This window comes from Synchiropus splendidus, chromosome 19 (assembly GCF_027744825.2).
Source record: "Synchiropus splendidus isolate RoL2022-P1 chromosome 19, RoL_Sspl_1.0, whole genome shotgun sequence".
Classification (NCBI taxonomy): Eukaryota; Metazoa; Chordata; class Actinopteri; order Syngnathiformes; family Callionymidae; genus Synchiropus; species Synchiropus splendidus.
In genome coordinates, this window is record NC_071352.1 from 17,839,819 (window position 1) to 17,860,174 (window position 20,356).

The 20,356-nt window shown below is 46.3% G+C and overlaps 1 protein-coding gene across 1 annotated transcript; it reads right to left on the minus strand.

Annotated features, from left to right (window-relative positions):
• Positions 1 to 2: 2 nt before the first annotated feature.
• LOC128750718 (growth factor receptor-bound protein 2) lies at positions 3 to 20,196 on the minus strand. Its single transcript, XM_053851165.1, has 6 exons — positions 19,993 to 20,196; positions 16,239 to 16,491; positions 5,031 to 5,128; positions 1,824 to 1,946; positions 1,574 to 1,751; positions 3 to 1,480 (listed from the first exon to the last, which is right to left on the minus strand). The coding sequence occupies exons 2-6, from the start codon at positions 16,314 to 16,316 to the stop codon at positions 1,295 to 1,297; spliced, it is 663 nt and encodes a 220-aa protein (XP_053707140.1). The 5' UTR covers positions 16,317 to 16,491; positions 19,993 to 20,196; the 3' UTR covers positions 3 to 1,294.
• Positions 20,197 to 20,356: the final 160 nt, after the last annotated feature.

Below are 20,356 nucleotides of genomic sequence, written 5' to 3' on the forward strand. Positions count from 1 at the left end.
AAAAAGGGAGGAATAACAAAACGGCATAGTTAGGTCTGACGAGGAGAGAGAGAGAGAGACACTTAAATAAGAGTTCATGTCGGTGAGGACAGTGGCGGCTGGATGCAGGGGGGGGGGGGGCGAGGAAGGCTGGAGTATATACACTGTTGCTCACTGCAGGACTGGCTGACCCCCGGCAGGAAGAGAGAGGGGGGGGGGCTCGAAAAGAAGCAGGTCGGAGACACTGAGAGCAGAGAAGGCACTATATCCAGAGAGACACCGTAAACGAACACACGGACCAGACGGGAAAGAAAACAAAACAAAACAAGTGCTTGACCACACGTCACGTCGGACAAGAAGAAACGTTCACATCATTTGGAGCGTGAAAGAATCTGTTGACTGTGTGAGAGCGGCGGCAAGCTGGAGACGGCGCCGCTGGTGGCGGGTGAAACGTCGACAAAAGTTCAGCATGTCTGTTTGAAATCCCTTGCGTGGTTTTGTGTAGTTCAGTTCTCCGACTTCCCTCATGTTCACACGTCAGCTACATTCACTGCCAAAGTAACACAGCGGCAATAAATACAGGGGGGGGCTTTAATGGCGGCTGACCTCACCGGGCTCCGCCCACCTTTTCTTCCTCCTCACATGAAATCTATGACCCAGTAAAAAATCCTGCCATCATATGAGAGAACAACTTCAGTGACACTTCTAGAGCTACTTTCCTATACGACCAAAAAGATTGAACATAATTTACAAATGGAAAAAAAAATGCGTGATGAAACACATACAAATATATAATATATATTCTTAAAAAATGGATTCTCTCTATAGTCGATTCATTTACACAGCCGGCGGCGGGCTCAAATCATCTGGACACTGCTGAAGATGGCAACAGGTTTCTTTTTTTTTTTTTTTTTTTTAAAGCTCTTCTTTTTTTTTTTTTTTAACTTTTTTTACCGTTAAAAACAGCGAAGGTTTGTCTTGTCATTCAGAGTTAAAACAACATGCGGCGAAAACAAGAGAAAAGAAGGCAGAATGTTAAGAAGTTTGGGGGAGGCGGCGGGACACGTTCTGGCGGATCAATGCTTTTTTTTTTTTCCCTGTCACGCTTCACTTCCCTCGCAGACGGCCGGCTCCTGGGCGAGAGAAGGTTGCTGCCCACCACACCACCTACGACAGCACGACTCCTGTCTTCTCTCGCTGTGTGCGTCTACTCCTGTGGCGGTGGGAGGGCGAGGAGGAGTGAGCGGGGGGAGGGGTGGGGTTGGGTGAAGGGTGAGGGGTGAGGGCCGATGACGTGGAGATGGACAGGGATGTTTTACATGTTCTGAGGGAGGGGCTTGACGTAGTTGCGGGGGAACATGCCCGTTTGGCCGTGGCAGCCGCCCTTCCACCAGTTCGGGTCTGAGTTGTCCAGGACTTGGATGAAGTCGCCGCGCCGGAAACCCAGCTCGCCCTCCTCCTGGGGGTCGAAATCGAAGAGCGCCTGCACGTACGTGGGATGCTGCTCCAGAGAAACAAGAGACGGTCAGGCGGGATTGAAATGAAACGCGGCTTCCTCAGAGCACAGACTGGACCAGAGGGAGGCGGCCTTCACCTGGTGGACGTGGTGGACCTGCTCGATGTCTCGCAGGAAGATCTGCTGGTTGCGGGAGACGGATGTGGAGCGGTGATAGTCCACCAGCTCGTTGAGGGAGTTGAACTTCACCACCCACAGGAAGTACTTCCCCGCTCCATCACGAAGAACCTTGAAGTGCTGGACGTCGTTCCCGAACCTGTGCAGGGAGACACGTGAGGCTCTTTCTGGGGCGCCACCAGTGCAGTGTGTCCACGGTGGTCAGCCTTACTTGACGGAGAGGGAGAAGTCCCCAGGCGCGCTCTCGCTCTCTCTGATGAGGAAGGCGCCGTCGTGCCGTTGCTTGTTTAGCATCTCCTCTGCTTTGGCGCGTGGGATCTTCCCGAAAAACCACCTGCAGAAGAGACATCCACACTTCAGTCACTCCTAATGCTCAGACACGTGCCCGGGCTCTGCCCAGGCCCCAATGTTGGGGTGACCCACGGCTCCATCTTCGGCTGCACCTCAACCATGAGGCCCATGTGGGACCGGACCGACCGGTCACACGGGGAAAGTGAAGTGTACTGTGACTTGAAATACAAAGAGCCCACGAACCAGCACCCTCAGAGCGACAGGCCACACGATACACAACCCTGAGCCCTTCAGAGTCGGCAGTCATTTGTGGTCGGCGTGTCACCCGTCACCCGAGCGGCTAGCGTGAGCCACGAGCTAGCTGCCTGACTAGAACCGGCATCTTCACCTCACTCACTGGCATCTTCTGTTTATTTTGGTTGACTTTCTGCCATATTTGCTATTTCAGAAGCTCCATTCTGTAACCTGTAGTGGGGTTATAATCGAGAGTCCACGTGTGGCAAATTCCATCGGCCAGAGCAGCTGGACTGATGAGATTACGGCGGTGGTTCAGAAGGTCAACACCAGCCTGCTGGAGGCTTGGTGTGTCCTGACCACCACTTCCTGCACCACACCATTTGGTTGAGGCAACAAACGGCAAGGATGGAGGCTTCACAAACGGTCCAGAGATACGTTGGTCTCTCCGCCCGGGCGGTCGCTAACACACTCATGAGCGCCGTGATCTTTCAGCGCAGACACCGTTGCTGCTTTTAGGTCCCGCCCAGTTTGTGTCGGACGCCTGAACTCTATTAAACCTAGTGTCCTACAGAGCCTGTCACTCTCTCTCTCCGTGTGGAGCGAGGCGAAGCAGCTTCTAGAACCCCACCCTCTGTGACCTGCGCCATGTGGAGCGAACAGACGCGTGTCTGATCAGAGTAAACAAAGCTCTGTAATTAACACCAGAGGGCTTGACGGAGGACCCTCTCAGCATCAAGCAATACAGAAGGTCCTTCCATGACCATGAAGGTTACGCTCCACTCCCCAGCCCGGAAAAGAGACACCCTGCCATCTGTTGGAACACATGAAACATCTACAGACCTTCAGCTTCTGTGCTACGATCAGTGTGGCGCGTCAAAGTCATGCTGTTGGTCAGATGCGCCGTGCTAGTTTAACGCTCAGCTAACACCACAAACCTACCAGCGCCACACGAGATAGCATGACAGCAAATGCAACTCAGAGTCAAGTCTTGCAGTTCACAGATTGTGTTACTTGTGTGAAGCCGACAGCCTTATACGGCTGTCATTGTGCCTCCTTCTCCGTACAGACGATAGCTGTCGCCAAAGCAATAAGCAGAAGCCATTGTACAGTTTAACACTGCTGCCTGGTTGACACTGTTGCCGTGACGACCCGTGATGTAACTGACCAACATGGACAGCCTCCAAACGCTCACTGTGACGTGGTAAATCATAAACAACAATCGTGAACATGTAATCTGACCGAGCCATTCGGCACAGCATTTCACAATATTGCAGGACCATGTTAATACATGGAACATTGACCCATCTGCACTTTGGATTGCTTTTATCGATGGAAGTGGCCACTCATTCCTCTGGTCAGTCCAACTGTAAAGAGGTGCTAATAGGGATGGGTCAGTGCAGAACATGAGGACACAGCTCCGCGGTGTTTGACAGCCGAAGCCGGTGTGTGTGTGACAGTTGTGGAGAGTGTGGTGGATTTTGCTTCACCATGGTAGTTTGAAAGTGATTTGGAATCCAGGGAACTTTTGATCATGACACCGGCCGACTCTCATTCTCTGGATCCCTGCTTCCTTTATGAGATGCAGTGGTCCTCATAGGTTTTCTGACGCCTCGGTTCACATCAACACCTCGGCCAAACACCGCGGTCTCAATTTAACCCCTAAAAAAAGCTGGCAGAGCAGTCTGTCAGACACCAGAGATGTGAAACATTGAATTCCTCATCTCTGCACTTAGTTCACTGTTCTATTGAAATATCAGCAAATCTTGATGTTGGAGACAAACTCCACTAATAAGTTTCATCATAAAACAGTTTCAAGAGAGACTGAAGTGTCCAACACATGGAATAGAATGAACATGGATTTATCCTGCTCATTGTCGTTATTATTTACGTTACGTTTTTTGGCTATATCGCCCATCCCTAGTTCTAACATAACTTTACTTACATTTAAATTGAGAAAATGCTCATTTTTAAAACATAAAAAAATACCTTGCTCCACTCTCAACATGTTTCCAATTACACAGAGGCGTCCTAAGGTTTGGTGCGCTTCAGAGGAAGACAGGTTTGCTCGCACAGGTCTGGAAACACCGCAACACCTTGAGAATGACTGTGAGCGGACTGAAAGGTTTGGACGCATCAGGGCGAGCTAAATATCGATTCCCTATAACCATAATGACAAAAGCAAACAATTATCACTGTTGTCCAGGCACAAAGGGGAACACAGCAGCCGAATCAAAGCTCAATAGAATAAACCCCTCACGGGGTTGTGGAGGGGAGTGGGGGGTGCACAGCTGTGTAAAGGTCAATATTCAATTAAAGGAAGAGGCCGGCAGCACATGAGCAAAACAAACATCTCACTAAGTGCACCAATATCCTTGAAAGGTCCAACATTAGAGCGGTGAAACACACACTTGGTGGAGTGTCGCTTACAGGACAGTCTCAGATGAGTGTGCAGAACATTTCGGAGCTCAGCGACAGAACAGCAAAAACAGGCGAGGATGTGTGCGTGTTTGAGCTCAACACACAATCATGCTGCTAGTTCACATTAAATACGTGATGAAGTGTGACGCAGGACCTACACAGTAGGTGCAATACAGCAGAAAAAAACAAAATCTTCCTGTGAATCTGACGATTCAGTTAGGTGACGTCGCTGCCATTGAAGTAGTTGTATCAGCAGAACTAGTGAAGTACGGTTGTGCTATGTTGTGCAGTCATTTTGGTAGATATTGGGTGTGGTAACCTTAATCACAATCTTTGTAGTCAAAGTGAGCAGTATTGATGTGAAAATACACAGTACTGCATCATAGAAAAACATCTCACATTTCCGAGAGATGAGCAGCGACCAAGAAGGTCTGACTTCATATCAGTCAAATGCTGTTGGCGTCATACTCACGGGTGGGCTTTCATCTCGATGTAATTCTTGGGAATAAAGCCATCTTTCCCATTTAGCTCCGCCTTGTACCAGTTCTGGTCGCACTCTTCATTTAATACCTGGAGACAGAGACACAGAAGAGCCATCAATGTTGAGCTCGGGACTGAAACACCCAACAGAAATGGTCCAGGGAAGTTCATTTCCTGCCAGGATGGAGATGAGAAATGGCACAGATCCATGCAATTAAACTCAGTTTAGAAAAACAAAAGCAACGCTATCGTTCATCGCACGGGGTCCGAGCTTTATAGAAAATGTAAATTGTACACTTCATAATGTCATAGTCACCACAGGCAGGCACAAGGTGAAAACAGATGTGGATGAATGCCCCACTGGCTTGAGCGGCTGAATTCAAAGCGTTCATCTCCCTCCTCGCTGATAACATCTGCAGGAGACGGACTTGGCGGCTCGAAACATTCTCCTCATGGAGGAGGGTCTCGTGACTCCATTTTGTCTTTTGCACTGACATCACTTTGCGCTGCCTTGCGACCCGTCAAAGGCCCTCACCCAGCTGTCCAAGTGGACTCGGCAAGTCTCCAGGTCTATTTGCTCTAGTGAGCTTGCAGAATGGCAGCTGTCACAGGGCTTTGCCAGCTGTTGACCCAACATGAGACTGGCATGACGGGTCGAGGGTGTGGCGCCCACTCAACGACAAAGCAGACATTTTTGAGACCAAATTTTTATTCAGAGATCTTGGGTGTGCTACATATCAGAGTCTGAAACAAGAGTCACGTTTGACAGCAAAGTTGTCACAACCAACCAACAACAAACAGTGATTACACTCTTATTTAGTGAACTAATTCACTTCACTAGTTCTGGTTTTATTTTTACTGACTCACAGCGAACATTCAATAGCGGAGCGGTAGAGTAGACCTTGACATAAGCCTATCGTGGTAATATGCATGCATCATCGTGAAATCTGTCAGGCACAAATAAAAAAAACGCCATGTCTAACTATCTCACAGATAACATCTACTTCCTGCTCTAAAAAAACCTGCCTCGCACTATAGATTAAAACAGAATTTAAACCAAGAAGATGAGGTAGTGTTTAATTTGACTGTTCCAAGATTATGCTCTTAATCCCACAAATACAGAGAGACCTGTCGGTGTGAAGTGCGTTGACGTGTAAGACCCGATTGGTTTGGGTAGACCTTGTAAATCCAAAAACCTTTTCAATCTTCTACTGTTGCGTGACGGAACAGCACTGCCCAGGAGGAAGAGCAGAAATGAAATATTTGATTAGCTTGCAGTTTTTCCCAAACCAAACGGGGGGTGGGGGGACCACAGCAATGTGACTGACAGAGGTCCACGTCAGCAGTACGGACGATGAGCGCTCGACATTCTTCCAGTGTTTGTCGGAAGATTTTGGTCCTCTGATTTAGCAACACTACTGACAGAGTTAGTGTGAGACAAGACCGTGGTCCACGCTGGGATTAAGTCCCGCACACAGCTGTCATGGCAAGTCCATTCTTCCCCAGACAAACGCTTCAGTCTCACACTGGATTATTAAAACGCTCCCACAAACAGAACCACGCACGTCTGTCACCAATACAACTGTAAATACCAACAAACCGACACAGACTGAAGAGGGGCCCTTTAGTCAATTGGATGGATTTTGTTTGCATTTCTTTTAAACACACAAATCTTAAGTTACAATTCTGTGAGTGTTTTTAAGTCAAATTTACACATTTAAGCATTAAGGCACCAGTAGTTTTAATGTCTGAGATGCAGAGTGAAATATTATATTAACCCTCCCACCCCATCAGAATTCGCAATTTGCATTGTACATATTCAGAATCAGAATCAGATTTATTGCCATGGTCAGTGGGGAGCCCACTGACTAGGAAAGTGCCTTGGAATAAAGTGCAACAAAGAACAAATAAAATAAAATAAAATAAATAGAATAACACAACAGTCTAATGGCCGAGACTGTACAAAATAGAAATCAGAATCAGAATCAGAATCAGATTTATTGCCATGGTCAGTGGGAAGCCCACTGACTAGGAAAGTGCCTTGGAATAAAGTGCATCAAAAAACAAATAAAATAAAATAAATAGAATAGCATTACAACAAGGCTGTTCATGAATTTAACAGTCTGACGGCCGAGGGAAAGAAGCTGTTCCTGTGACGGGAGGTTCTGGTCTGGATGGACCGTAGCCTCCTGCCAGAGGGAAGAGGAACAAACAGTCTATGTCCAGGGTGAGAAGGGTCGGCTCTGATCCGACCTGCACGTCTCTGGGTCCTAGAGGCATACAGGTCATGAAGAGGTGGCAGGCTGCAACCGATCACCTTCTCAGCAGAACGTACGATGCGCTGCAGTCTGCTCTTGTCCCTGGAGGTGGCGCTGTTGTACCAGACAGTGATAGAGGAGGTGAGGATGGACTGGATGATGGCCGTGTAGAACTCCACCAGCAACTTCGTCGGCAGTCGTAGTTTTCGTAGCTGCCTCAGAAAGAACATTCTCTGCTGGGCCTTCCTGATGAGGGACCTGATGGTTGACTCCCATTTGAGGTCCTCAGTGATGGTGGTTCCCAGGAAGCAGAAGGAGTCCACAATAGGAATGGATAAACCAGCCAACATGAGAGGGGACAGAGGAGCTGTTACTCTCCTGAAGTCCATGATCATCTCCACTGTCTTCTGAGCGTTGAGCTCCAAGTTGTTGTTGCTGCACCAGGACACCAGCCGCTCCACCTCCCTCCTGTAAGCCGACTCATCTCCATCTGAGATGAGCCCGATGATGGTGGTGTCGTCCGCAAACTTGATCAGCTTCACGGACTCGTGGCTGGAGGTGCAGCAGTTAGTGTACAGGGAGAAGAGCCATGGAGAGAGAACACAGCCCTGAGGAGACCCAATGTTGAGGGTCCGAGTGTCAGAGACAGTCGTCCCCAGCCGCACACGCTGACTTCGGCTGGTCAGGAAGTCTGTAATCCATCTGCAGAGGGAGTCAGGCACGTCCAGCTGGCGAAGCTTGTCTTCAAGCAGAGTTGGAAGAATTGTATTAAAGGCAGAGCTGAAGTCCACAAACAGGATCCTGGCATAGGTTCCTGGGGAGTCCAGATGCTCCAGAACGAAATGAAGGGCCTGGTTCACTGCATCGTCCACAGATCTGTTGGCTCTGTAGGCAAACTGCAATGAGTCCAGGTGAGAAGCAGTGATGGACTTCAGGTGAGAGAGAACCAGGCGCTCAAAGGACTTCATGACCACAGACGTCAGTGCCACCGGTCTGTAGTCATTCAGTCCTGTGATCCTGGCCTTCTTGGGAACAGGGATGATAGTGGAGGACTTAAAGCAGGCAGGAACATGACAGGACACCAAGGAAGCATTGAAGATGTCCGTGAACACTGGAGCCAGCTCAGCAGCACAATGATTCAGGATGGCAGGGGAAACTCTGTCCGGACCTGCCGCCTTCCGAAGGTTCAGCCTCCTGAACTGAGTGCGCACGTCTTGCTCCATGATGTCAAGAGGAAGAGGGGGGAGGTGAGGGGTGGCTCATCAAAAGTGACTGTGATCTTTGCTGTCCCAGTGACATCATTGGTCTTAGTTGTGTCACTAAGAGACAGCACAGTCCTTTGTTTTAAAGTGGAACATGGGGCTGGAGAGACCACAGAGGTGCTGGTGCAAAATGGCTGCTCAAAGCGACAATAGAAGTTGTTCAGGTCCTGTGCAAGAGTGAGGTTGTTCAGACTGTGGGGGGCACGTGGCTTGTAGTTAGTGACCACCTTGAGCCCTCTCCACACCGCAGCCGAGTCATTGGCTGAGAACTGCTGCGTGAGTTTGTCAGAGTATGCGGCTTTAGCTTTCTTAAGCTCCCTCTGAAACCCATACTTCAGCTCTTTGTAGCAGTTCCTGTCCCCACTCTTGCGAGCTGCCTCCTTCTCCCGTCTGATCTGGTTGAGTTTAGCTGTGAACCAAGGTTTGTCATTTGCATAACTGACCTTGGTGCGCGTTGGAACTATGCACTCTTCACAGTAGCTGATCCAGTATAATATATAGTATATAGAATAGAATAGAATAGAATAACATAATAGAATAACAGAAAATACAGACTACTATAAGGCTTAAGTTTGCAATTACATGGTACCATTTCTTCCATTATTGAATACTTGGAAGTAATGATAAGAAGAGAGGAGGCATTAAGTATTTATGAATGAAAAAATAAACTGCCCCAGACAGGCAATCAAATGAATTTCTCACATCCAGACTAATAAGACTTAAAGCAGCAAGCTGGATGAAGCAAACTGAACAGAAATGGAGGAGAAAATCTTATTTGTATCCACTTTAAAAGCAAACAGGTATGATATTCAACGACAACAAAGTCATCAGCCGTCAGATTCAGACGGTCAGCTCACACTCGTTTCACTCCTTTAGTCAGAGTCGTCCGGTCCCAGGCTCATTGGACCACACAGTAGCTCTGGAGGTCGCACATGCTCCACAGGCTGGTGTTTTCAGAGACCACCAGCTGACTTTAGCGGTATATTAGAGGGGAGCTCACCGTTTTCATCATTGAAACGTCCGAGTCTGCACATTGAAGCTGCATTAGGTCTGGTCTAATTCTTTTAAATCAAGAGTAAATGAAATAGATCAGAAGTGAAGCTTGTGGAATCAGATTCTAATCTGGACTTTTTTTGGCCATGAGAACTGGCGTGTCAGCACAAATACTTTGTCCGGCTATTGTCCGACATCGCAGCCAACCCCATGCAGCCCATGGCACAAGAATGAGAAGCAAGTGGAGGCAGTGTATCTGGAGCAAGAGTGGGGTAACACGATGTTCAATAAACAAGTCTGCAAGTCACAAAGCAGATGCATGGATTAATCTGGAATGCGAGTTAATCTCCGGCAGGTCAGCCAGACAGAAAGACGGAAAAGCTTAAGCTTCATCAGAACCTTGGACGTTATAGCTGCTGTCGCTAAATTTACTGGTTTAGACGTGTTCGGTTCCTTCTGTGGTCGGAAATGTCACAGTGGCCAAGTTTGATTCCCCATTTAGATAGAGAGAGCTTGTTTGTACAAACTGATGAGCAACAGATTTGGACTCTAATAAAGTCAACCTCCGTAAACAAGCTGCCATGTTGGCCCGTCTGCTCACTCACGTTGATTTATAGCCAGAATATCAGCCGGTTCTCCTTCACACACATCAGCAAATACGCAGACATCAAACAGGGTTGCAATCCAAACTCAGTATTTTGACATGGTGGCAGAGTTGACTGTGTTGAGGCACCAGATCCTTCTGGAAGAGGGAACACTGATCCTAAAATTTCAAGAGTATCTGAGTTTGAAGTAACTGGGCTGAAACCCACGAGTCATAGGAGGATAAATCCATTTGGATTTAAATAAAGGGGGCGCTGCCTGATGCTCCAGTGAAGTACCAGTGAAGTCGAGTCATGTCCAGAACAACTTCAAGAGGAACGTAGATCCCTTTCAAAGGCATAACTGTTCATAAAGTGACACTCATAAACATACATTACGAAACAGTTATGTCTGTGCAATTATGTGGAAATTCGGTCTCAAAACAACCCTACCCAGAATGCTTCACTGGAAACATCCCATGGACCAACAGTCCTATTGGTCATTTTCGAGGCTCCGGAGCAAAGGGTGGTTTAAGTTATGGACAAGATAACCCTTTCTAAAGTGAATCACATGGTGGGATTAAAAAGCTTTTTTAATCAGAGCATCATGCGCTTATTTACTTTCAATGTCTCCGCGTCCAATTGCAAACAATGTTTCCAACTTGGCTTTCCCCGATTGCATTTACGGATGAGATAATAAAAAAACCACAATGATGTAAGCAGCATTCAGTCTGCCACATCTGTGTGGCAGTTAATCTCCCTTTTCACATCACCTATGCTCATGCCCATTTTCAAACAGTGCATTTCTTAGAGCCTTTTCATGCTTCAGTGCCAAACGAAAATGAAGAAATATTGCATCATTGATATGCATGTAAACAGAGAGAGGAAGTTTGGTCTTCATGAGTGTGATCTTGTATACAATCTGCGACAAGGGTTCAAAATCCCCTCTTCTCTGCCCAGTGACTGATGGCCATAAAAAAAAAAAATTATCACACAGCTTTAAGGGAAATAAAATCTGAATATCTGAGGTGCCATTTAACGCTTCGTTGCATTCCATTCCATTAGTTCACAGTGATTTAAGTGTTGGGATGATATTTTGTTGTGGGCATCTGTTATGAACACCCCCGCCACATGAGAACCCCAAAAACAAGCCTTTAGTTGTTTTGGACATTCACTCTTTGTGGGTGCGGGGGAGCAGCATGGCAGATCAGTGACCTCCTTTGCTCCCAGCAGGGAGGCAGAAGACTTGGATCAGAGCAGAGAAAGGGAATCAATGAGATCCCTTACTAGGAGAGATAAGAGATTACATCGAGTTGAGTAAATGACGGCCTCTAACACTGTTGTAATTAAAATTTGCTGGAGGACTGGACCACATGTGGCGCTTCCTTTACTGAGCAGAGCCAGCAGCGACGGATTACAAAATTGCGTGGCTGATTTGGGACACAGCTGATGAGGGTTTTATTTCTCTTACGGACTGGATGTCTTGAAGCTGGCTGCTCCTGCATGATGACGGAATGCTGATGGTTCTCAAACAATACAATGAGTCATGGCCAGTTTATTGCAGTACATATATTGACTGTAACAAAAGGCTCACCAGTGAAATGGCTGATGCAAGTAAAATCAAATTAAGCACCATCTACAAACCCAAATTGGTGACTTCTTAGCGTGCTAACAATCCGAGCCGGGTTTCCGCTGCATGTAAACAATCATGGAGCACCACCATGGCCAAACAAAAGCCACCGTGCCATCAAAACTATGCTTTTTTTTTTAAAAAGATGTTATGGATGTCAGCCAGTGACATTACGGTGTTAATCCAAGATATTGCTCTCTGAAACCAATTACCATCTTCACACCTCACGACCCATTTTCGAGTTGAGCAAGAACTCGGCCGATAAGGGAATGCAGACTCACAAGAGGCGGAATAATAATAACGTTTACTTTAAATACAGGCGTCAGTACGAGAGCAATGCGGAGATCACAAGCACAGAGACCTAATTACCGCTTTTTGGCTTTTCCCGAGTGACTTGACAGAGTCATGCCAGGAGAGTTCTAAAAAACCAAGAGACACAAAGTGACATAAGAGATATGAATAAAGCAAATGGAAGAGGCAGTGACATAAGCGGCCGTGAAGAACAGCAGAAGACACAAGGCTGGTCTGACCAATAAGGCTCCTTGGAATGGGCTCGGGAAAACTGCTGGAGGGCAAACGGCACAAAACGAGGCCAGCTCTTGTTGAGAGCAGCTAAAGCCTTTTTCTGGTTTGTGAAACAGCATCCATTTGTGGCAGCTGACCGACTAAATGTGTTTTATGATTCACCATCATCTACTGAAAGAGAAAATTGGCTTTTCATTCCCACGCCACTCGTGCTTTTGTGGCGATGCAGGTCCTTGCACGGCTGCATGGACGATGTTGGAATGATGTGAAAGCATTCACATTAGCAAGTGAATAAGAGTCTGTCGTGTCATCTTTGCATGTTTTATGTGGCTGTATGTCAAGTAACAAGACACACATCACCTGGATTATCAGGCGTTTGTACTCATCAGAAATGATATTTCCACAGCAAGTGAGTCGACAATGATTTTGAGGTTCGAACAAATACTCCCCGAGTTCTCTACTCTCTACCGAAGTCAGACGAAGACAAGGCCACTTTCAGATAGCTCTTGCACAGAACTAGCTAACAAGGTAAAAAGGTCGATTCAACAATATTCAACCGTCTCCCAATTCCGTATCAATTCAGCAAATCCCCCGGAATGAAGTCCAGAATGGGCGCTGTGGAAATAACTATTAGTCGTCAACAGGTGAGGTAAGTCAATCAGTGTGTAGGAGGAGAGCACAGTCAAGACTTTATCTCCTCACACACCATTAATTGCTGAGGGCGGCACGACTTCACAAACAGGATGCAAAAAGACTGCAGTGGTTGCATTCACAGCAACAGTGGGATGTGTTCGAGAAGGACTCCTGTGTGGACTATGCATGCTCAGACTAGTCAATATACAAAGGGCAGACCACAATAAAATGTAGTCGCCTTGTTTTTGCTCTGGGTTCCTTCTTTGATGAAACGGCGGACAGACACAAGTTGATAAGCCACACTTATTTTGCACAGAGACTGATTTAGTTGTCTCTATAGATGCACAAATCCATTCTCATCATGAGCCAGTTATGCAGAGAGAATAACCAGGCGATATGAACAACCCTGATTGTGAGTCTCTGAAGATGAAGGTGAAAGCGATGACAAATCCTAACAGAGCCATCAGTGATCATTAAAAAGATGAAATTTAATTTCAACAACCGGCAGTGGTCCATCTAGTCCGTAAACAGCAGTTAACAGACGGCGGCTGGCTTCACAGAACCTGCTGATCGCCCTTGTGCGCAAGCAGAGCTGTTAATCTTCATTTATTTAAGGAGGATATGAGAACAACCGCACAGCGCTGGAGGCAACAACACACGCGAAACATACCATAGCAACACAAATATATTACGTAGAGATAATTTCAATACAATAAAATCAATATGATTAATTTGCTATGACCATTCGATGGTTTCTATATTTACAACAATTATGTGACTTGGTCATTTGCTGTGGATGAGCGATGTAGGGAAAAGCATTTACAGTCACAAGTCTGCCTTGTTACTTTGATCAGCAGGTGGACTGAATATCCTCCGACTGGGCAGAAGTGAAACACCTTTTGTCTATGCATGATGGGAGCTCATTCTGAAATCACACTTGTTTTCAGAAGCAAACATTTCATGGGCGCAGAGCTTCTGACATTCACACATGCTTAAGCACCCTCAAGAACTCAGCACTCAGCATCAACGCTCAGACTGAAGAGAGAAGTGAAAAGATAAAACAGGAAGGTGCTACCAGCAGCTCCCGGCGCGGCTGATAAGATGTTGAAACGAAATATCAAAAGTAAGACAAAGTTCAAAAGGGAGAAATACATTTTTGAAAAGCTCGTTCTGGCCCGGAGCTTCACGTATAAATGTCCTCTTGCCTTGGCTTCTCATGATCTGGCAAACGAGTGTGCTAAATGTCGGATGACTCGTGTCTGGTAATTAGAGGGGGGCACTTTCGGGTCAACCATCAGCGTGAGTCACGGTGACCCAGTGCTCAGTTGTCTACGAAAGCTGTGGACGCCTACAACCTCCGGGGGCAAAGTGAGTTTTCCAAAATGATGTCGGGTGCAGAAATAAAGTTTAGCAGTCGGCCATCTCAAGTTTAATGTCTGATTTCAACAACCCTAGCAATGAAAATGAAATGACATGAAAATTCAAAACCGCTATCAAGGACACTGTTTTTTAGCAGGTGAAACATCTTTGTAAATATATTTGTTGTCATTGAAATGACAACAAAAAAACATATGGCACATAGAATTCAAAGAGTATTCGTTGTAAGCCTTTTGAAACCTACAAACAGTATTTGAGTGCGTCACATTAGCATAGGACGGTCGGATCTGCAGGTCCGGAGCATGGTCAGCCACCCTCATGAGAGGAGTCTTTGTCCTCCAGAGGGTGTTTAGTATTAGTGTCAGGAGACAAAATCACACAGGGGCCGCATAAACATGCTCCACCTCAGTGTTTTCATTTTTTTTTTGATGCGACAACAGAGCTGCGTGCGACCTTTGTTGAGCAATATTGTGTCTCCATGCGACAATTCAATACGAGTCTTCCATCAGTGGTTCTTAGTACAATCGAGTTACACAAGAACAGTTAAAGGGGAAAAGCTCAGGCAGATAATGGACCCAGCATCTAATAAAACAATATTTTGACTGTAGGTTTTACATGATTTAGTTAAAGCTTTATCTTTGAGGGAGAAAACACACAAGTAGAATCTGTTCCTGTGAAGGAATGAAAAGAGGGGAATAAAAAAAGGAAGATAAAAGAAATGGGCCGCAACATCAGGTCCATCCTCGGTAAGTAAACTAATCCTGTGGGCAAAGCAGTCCAACAAACGATTCAAATAAAATGCGGACGGTGCCAGAGGCAACAACATTCATCGAGGCTCTGCTCTGCTCTCCCCCATTTTCACGCTCGGTCCAGAAATAACCTGCAATGCAGTTCTCCAGCTCTGAATACAGAACACTCGCAAGGATGATACTCTCTTGTTCACTCTGGATTTCAAGTACCACCTTGAAACAAATCATTCTAATGCACTTTCGGCTCCACGTTATTAGACACCAGAAACAGCAGCCAGATGCACGTGTTTGTTGAGCAGGCTGTGAGAAACATGACGGCACAATCAGATAAAAAGTGACTAAGATACTTGCGATGAAGGAAACGGATTGTTCCATCTTATATATGAGGGAAATCACTGGGGAGCAAACCACATCAAACCATCTTCATCTTTGTTCTGGGCGGATAAAACAGCTTCAGAATTTTGATCGAGACCAGAGGGTAAGTCAACACTGCCCCTGTATAAAGCAGAGCTGTTAGATCTTTCCTTAAAAAGATGCATCCCTTTCACCTTGTAATGGTATTTAATTGGAGCTGAATCAGCACGCTGCCATCTTGGTTTTGTTGTAGGAGCAGAAACTAACTTCTATTCAATATCCAAGCTGAAACAAGAACTGATTCACCTTTTATGCGCTTTCCACGACACCAAAGACCACAAAAATACAGCACAGCCATCAACCTTTTACAACATAAAAGCTTGCAAACAAAAAAAAACCCATGCTTTTCGAAACTCGGCTTCACGTCCTGACCTAAATGTCTGAGGCTCACGACAAAAGGATTACAATGAGTGCATTTAAATCCTCGTCAGGGCAGGAAAATTGTTCTAATATCTTTCCCTTCCTATCAAGGCTGCAGGATGACGTGAAAGGTTTTCAGGCTTTGATTCTGCTGCTGAAGGATTTCACTGTGAGCACCTGAAATGATTCATGACCGAGCGGAAGTCGTCTCTTTTTAATCTCAGTGCTTTCTGTGTTTCAGCAGATTCTTTGTTGCACTAAAACACTGTCATCACTCTGTTGCCAAATTAAAATGGGAGATTCGTGTCTGGAGGCCGTGTGACTTGGACGACGCGTTCAAAAAAAGACTTTCTGTGCAGGAAATTTAAATAAAATACTTGGGTGCGCAAGCAATTAAAGATGAATGGCTTACACTTACCTTGAGGACATCTCCGCGCTTAAAACTGAGCTCGTCATCTGCTGTGGCTTTGAAATCGTATTTGGCAATGGCCTCCATGGTCCCTGATGTGCGCTGAGAAACTTCTGGGGTTTGGCCTTGTTTGGGGTGGAATGGATAAAAAACAAAAATATCCCGGCTTCTGTGGCCAGATGTTTTTCTCCGGTTCACTCCTCCCCGTCTATGACCCGCTCCTGTAGGGCACCGACCTTACATAAAGTTCACAGTGGGGGGCCTGTCAGCGAGAAGGAAAAGGGTTTGGTCAGAAAAAGACATGCTGACAGTGTGAAAAGTTCATGAAATAGAAACAGTTTTATTTCAAAAGCCTTTTATATTATTATTTGGGTGTCAAATCCAAACTCTGCAATGGAGTCAGTATTTCATGACAGCATGGCTGGAGTAATATCGCTGTAATAGGTTCAAAGTGTTCCGATGCCTTTATCTATTATATAATTACATTACACACACAAAAGACCACAGAGGAATCACTGCTCATTAAACAAACTACAGGCATCTGTGAGGGGCCTCGTCCCTACATACATTATTCATGAAAAGAGATGCTATGTTTGAAGAGAGAATTCAAGGTATACTGCAAAGGTAACTTCTAACTTCATGCAACTTCATGAAAACATATGGAGGGTAAAGGAACTGATCAGGCTCACTAAGAGACCACGACCACCAGCAGCTACTCCAGGGCCTGGAAACTGGATGGGAAAACCCCAGGCTACTCACGACCTCATGAGCTCTGATGTAAATCACTGTTATCCTTTTAGAAATAAATACACAACTGAGTTTTGAGGATCGCACCTATTCTGTAAGGAGACGGTCATTACAGTAGCTTACCCTCTGAGGCAGGAGCATCACCAGCAGTCAGGGTTCATTTTTTGAAACGGGATGTTCTTTTTCAATTTTCCTCACCAATTTGGTCAGGCCTCTGGAGAACATTCTTCACATTATTAATCACAAAACCTATCAAATTTGAGGATGGGCTTTTTGGGAGATGATCTAGATGGAATGGAGCAAACTCATAAAATATTCAGATTTGTTTTCTTCATTCAAGTCTGGCATTTCTGTTTGTTTGGGTGGGTGTGATGGACAGGTTGGCTTTGACCTCTTTCGTATTCTACTGTTGTCTGGTGTATTACCAGTCTCCTGGGAGGAAAAGGTAAATGCCAAGTGGTTGGTGCGACTGCACGTCTTTCTCAGCTTGGGTAAACTCTTCTATCTTGTCGTCTTAGAATGAGCAGCTGTTTTTTTAAAATCACCTTTCAGTCCAGCGACTAGAAAAAATAAAGTCGAAATGTGTCTGTTATTAGGTGAGTAAGTGTTGCATGTTTCGTTGTACTGCAACATCCCTTTTGTCACTTCTACTTCATCCAACCGCATTTCCTCATAGAAGTTCAGCTTGGGTTATTCTAAATTTTCCTTTCACGCAACAAATTGAGATGTTCAGCATTTTAACAACATAACATTTAGCTTCGCATTCAGGCAGCAGGAAGATATTTATATCCTGTTCTTGATTCTTTTGCAACGAGGGAGTTTCCGTGGAGATGCACTGCTTCAATTCACTGACACACTGATCATGACTCACTATGAGGTAGGCGCATATCATCAAAGAGGCCCACTGGAATTCTGTTCAACCGTCATCTGAGTTACTTCAGACTTCTTCGTTTTGGATGAAAAGCCATACAAAGCATCACTTGTAGCATCTGCCGCAACCACTCCCGACTCATCCCGAGATGATGATGCATTATTTAGCTCACTCAGGTTCCCCGCCCTGATTGCCAACCACCACCTGACCAGACAGCGGATAAGTAGGTACGCTGATCTGGCAGCACTAAACAAGCTCAACCTCCAGTCATTGGGTTAAATGGATAAACCCACATCATCTCATTAAACAGTTTGCTAATTTGCCAGCATGAAGCCCTGAGGGGTTCACGCTAATGCTGCAGATGTGACAGTAGGTCACCAGACAACAGCTCTTTTGAGTCACAACAAAGCATTATTGACAGAAATAATTCAAACAGGACCTTTGTTTGTGGGTAGATCAACAGCTAAAAGTTTACTCTGCCGGCAACCCGCTTGTACTCGTCTTATTTTTAGCGCAAAGTCGGAGGGGTTGGAAAAGCTGCAAAGAGGATAACACAGCGAAACCTGCCTGATGGGGGTTTGATCACCCGACATGATTACAAAGTCACACTCGCATCACATGATTGGTTTTGAAAGACAACAGAAGGCAGGAGCACCAGCCTTTAAATTCAAATCCATTTCAGTGGCAGTCATTAGCCTCCAGTTAAGCAGCAGGCTCAGATGGTCACCGTTTGCAAAACTAAGCTTTGTGGATCCATCACTGCTCACAATCTTAGGTGAGACGGACCTATATTGGGCCCAGAGATGGACCCACATCAGAAGTCTTCTTGTCACCATTTCTAATTCACAGCATTAGCCACTAACAATCACACAAATAGACTACAAAAACATTCATTAGTATGTAATGTAAACAAGTCTCAAAATATTGCGCTTTTTACACTCTTATTTTTTCAAGACGAGTCATTTTGTTTCACTGTCTACCTCGGTAAAGTGCTCGAGTGGCGACAGGCCACTCAAGCCAAGGAAAACATGACTCAGTAGATTTTGTAAGGCGCTCGCACGCACCACGGACAGAAGCTATGGAAATGTGAGCGCCACTGTTTAATGAGTCAATTAACATCTTAAACACAACAATTGCTTTGTGTTGCACTTGAGTGGACTGATATCGATATTAAGTGAATTCGATTGTCATGAACGACAATTGGTCATATTTCTGCTATGTTTGGCACTAAAACACAAGGGTGCCAGGACCTCCACCCGAGTGTCCTTGAGCAGAACAAGGCTTTGACTTGAATGTCCTGGGATTAACAGTGGCTATTGTGTTGTTTAGTGGGACACAGAGAATTGACCACAACAGTCAAAGATGGGGGACAATCCTCCAGAGGATTATGATGACACACATGAGGATGTAGTCGCAATTCAAATCCTGCCGCTCATTCACCCGCGGTTTCCTGGTGCATTATCAATGGGTTTCTATGTCGTAATTGTGTACTAATGGGGCTCGATAACTTCACATTATCAGCAAGTGTCGAACGTAAACATTGGCGCGAACCACCAGCGACCATGTCGACACCGTCTTTTATTTGGTGAAGCACGGTTCACAACTGGCGATTTGGCGTAAGAACGCGTGAGATCCGGTGGCGTGCACAGCAACAAAGCTGAGCATGACAGGCGCAGTGACACGGGGTGAGAAGGGACGCTGGTCCGGGATCTGTTTGACCCAACTGGCTTGGATGGAAACACAAGTTTCGAGCGTTGGTTCTTTGGTGTACTCGGTCTGACTTCGGGAGAGCGATTCCGTGACAGCCAGACCAGACTCGCCCAGTGCTCGCCACGCTAGCATGCCGGCTAACGGTCGGACAACTAAAACTGCGTCGCCCAGAAATACACAACTCACAACCCTCTTCCTTAAAGTGTCACCGAGAGCCGACGGATATGTTAAGAAGCAGTCAGGCTGCCGCGAACTCGGCTGCCGCTGCTGCTTGCGGACGTGTTGCTCGGAAGCGTCGAGGCCTTCCAGCCAGCGTCACAATGCGAACGAGAAAACACCTTTTCCAGCTCGAGCTTGGCGGAACTTGACTCGCCTGCGTCGCCAGAGGAAACACCGCTCGACTTCTGCATATTCAGGGGAAAAAACACAACTCACCACTCGAGATTCCAAGGTGGAATGTTTCCGCCGTCAAACAAAGCTCTGTTCTCGAGGGTTTATCCGCCTTCGGTGGACTCGCTGGACGCTCCGAGCCGTGTTCGTCCGCCGAGCCTGAAGCAGCTACCAGCGCTTAGCATCCGAGCTGCGGACTGCTTTCCGCTTCCTCCCTCGGAGCTGAGGCCCCGCCCCTGTGGTGGGACCAGCGCTTCAACCTTCACCCCTCTTCCTCCTCTGTGATTCAGGGTTTGAGGTCGTGCAGTGGAGCCTAACAGGATCCAAGGTCAGAGCCGTCAAACACATACAACTGTCGCTCTGCATGTCAGAGGAGGTGATGGGCAGTGAGGGTGCACCTTGGCCCAGG

Bases quoted from the DNA above. Each gene is read 5' to 3' on its own strand.
- LOC128750718 (XM_053851165.1), bottom strand. From the start codon at position 16,316: ATGGAGGCCATTGCCAAATACGATTTCAAAGCCACAGCAGATGACGAG. The intron at 5,129-16,238 runs GTAAGTGTAAGC...CTCTGTCTCCAG, and splicing joins AGCGCGGAGATGTCCTCAAG to GTATTAAATGAAGAGTGCGA. The intron at 1,947-5,030 runs GTGAGTATGACG...TCTCTTCTGCAG, and splicing joins ATCGAGATGAAAGCCCACCC to GTGGTTTTTCGGGAAGATCC.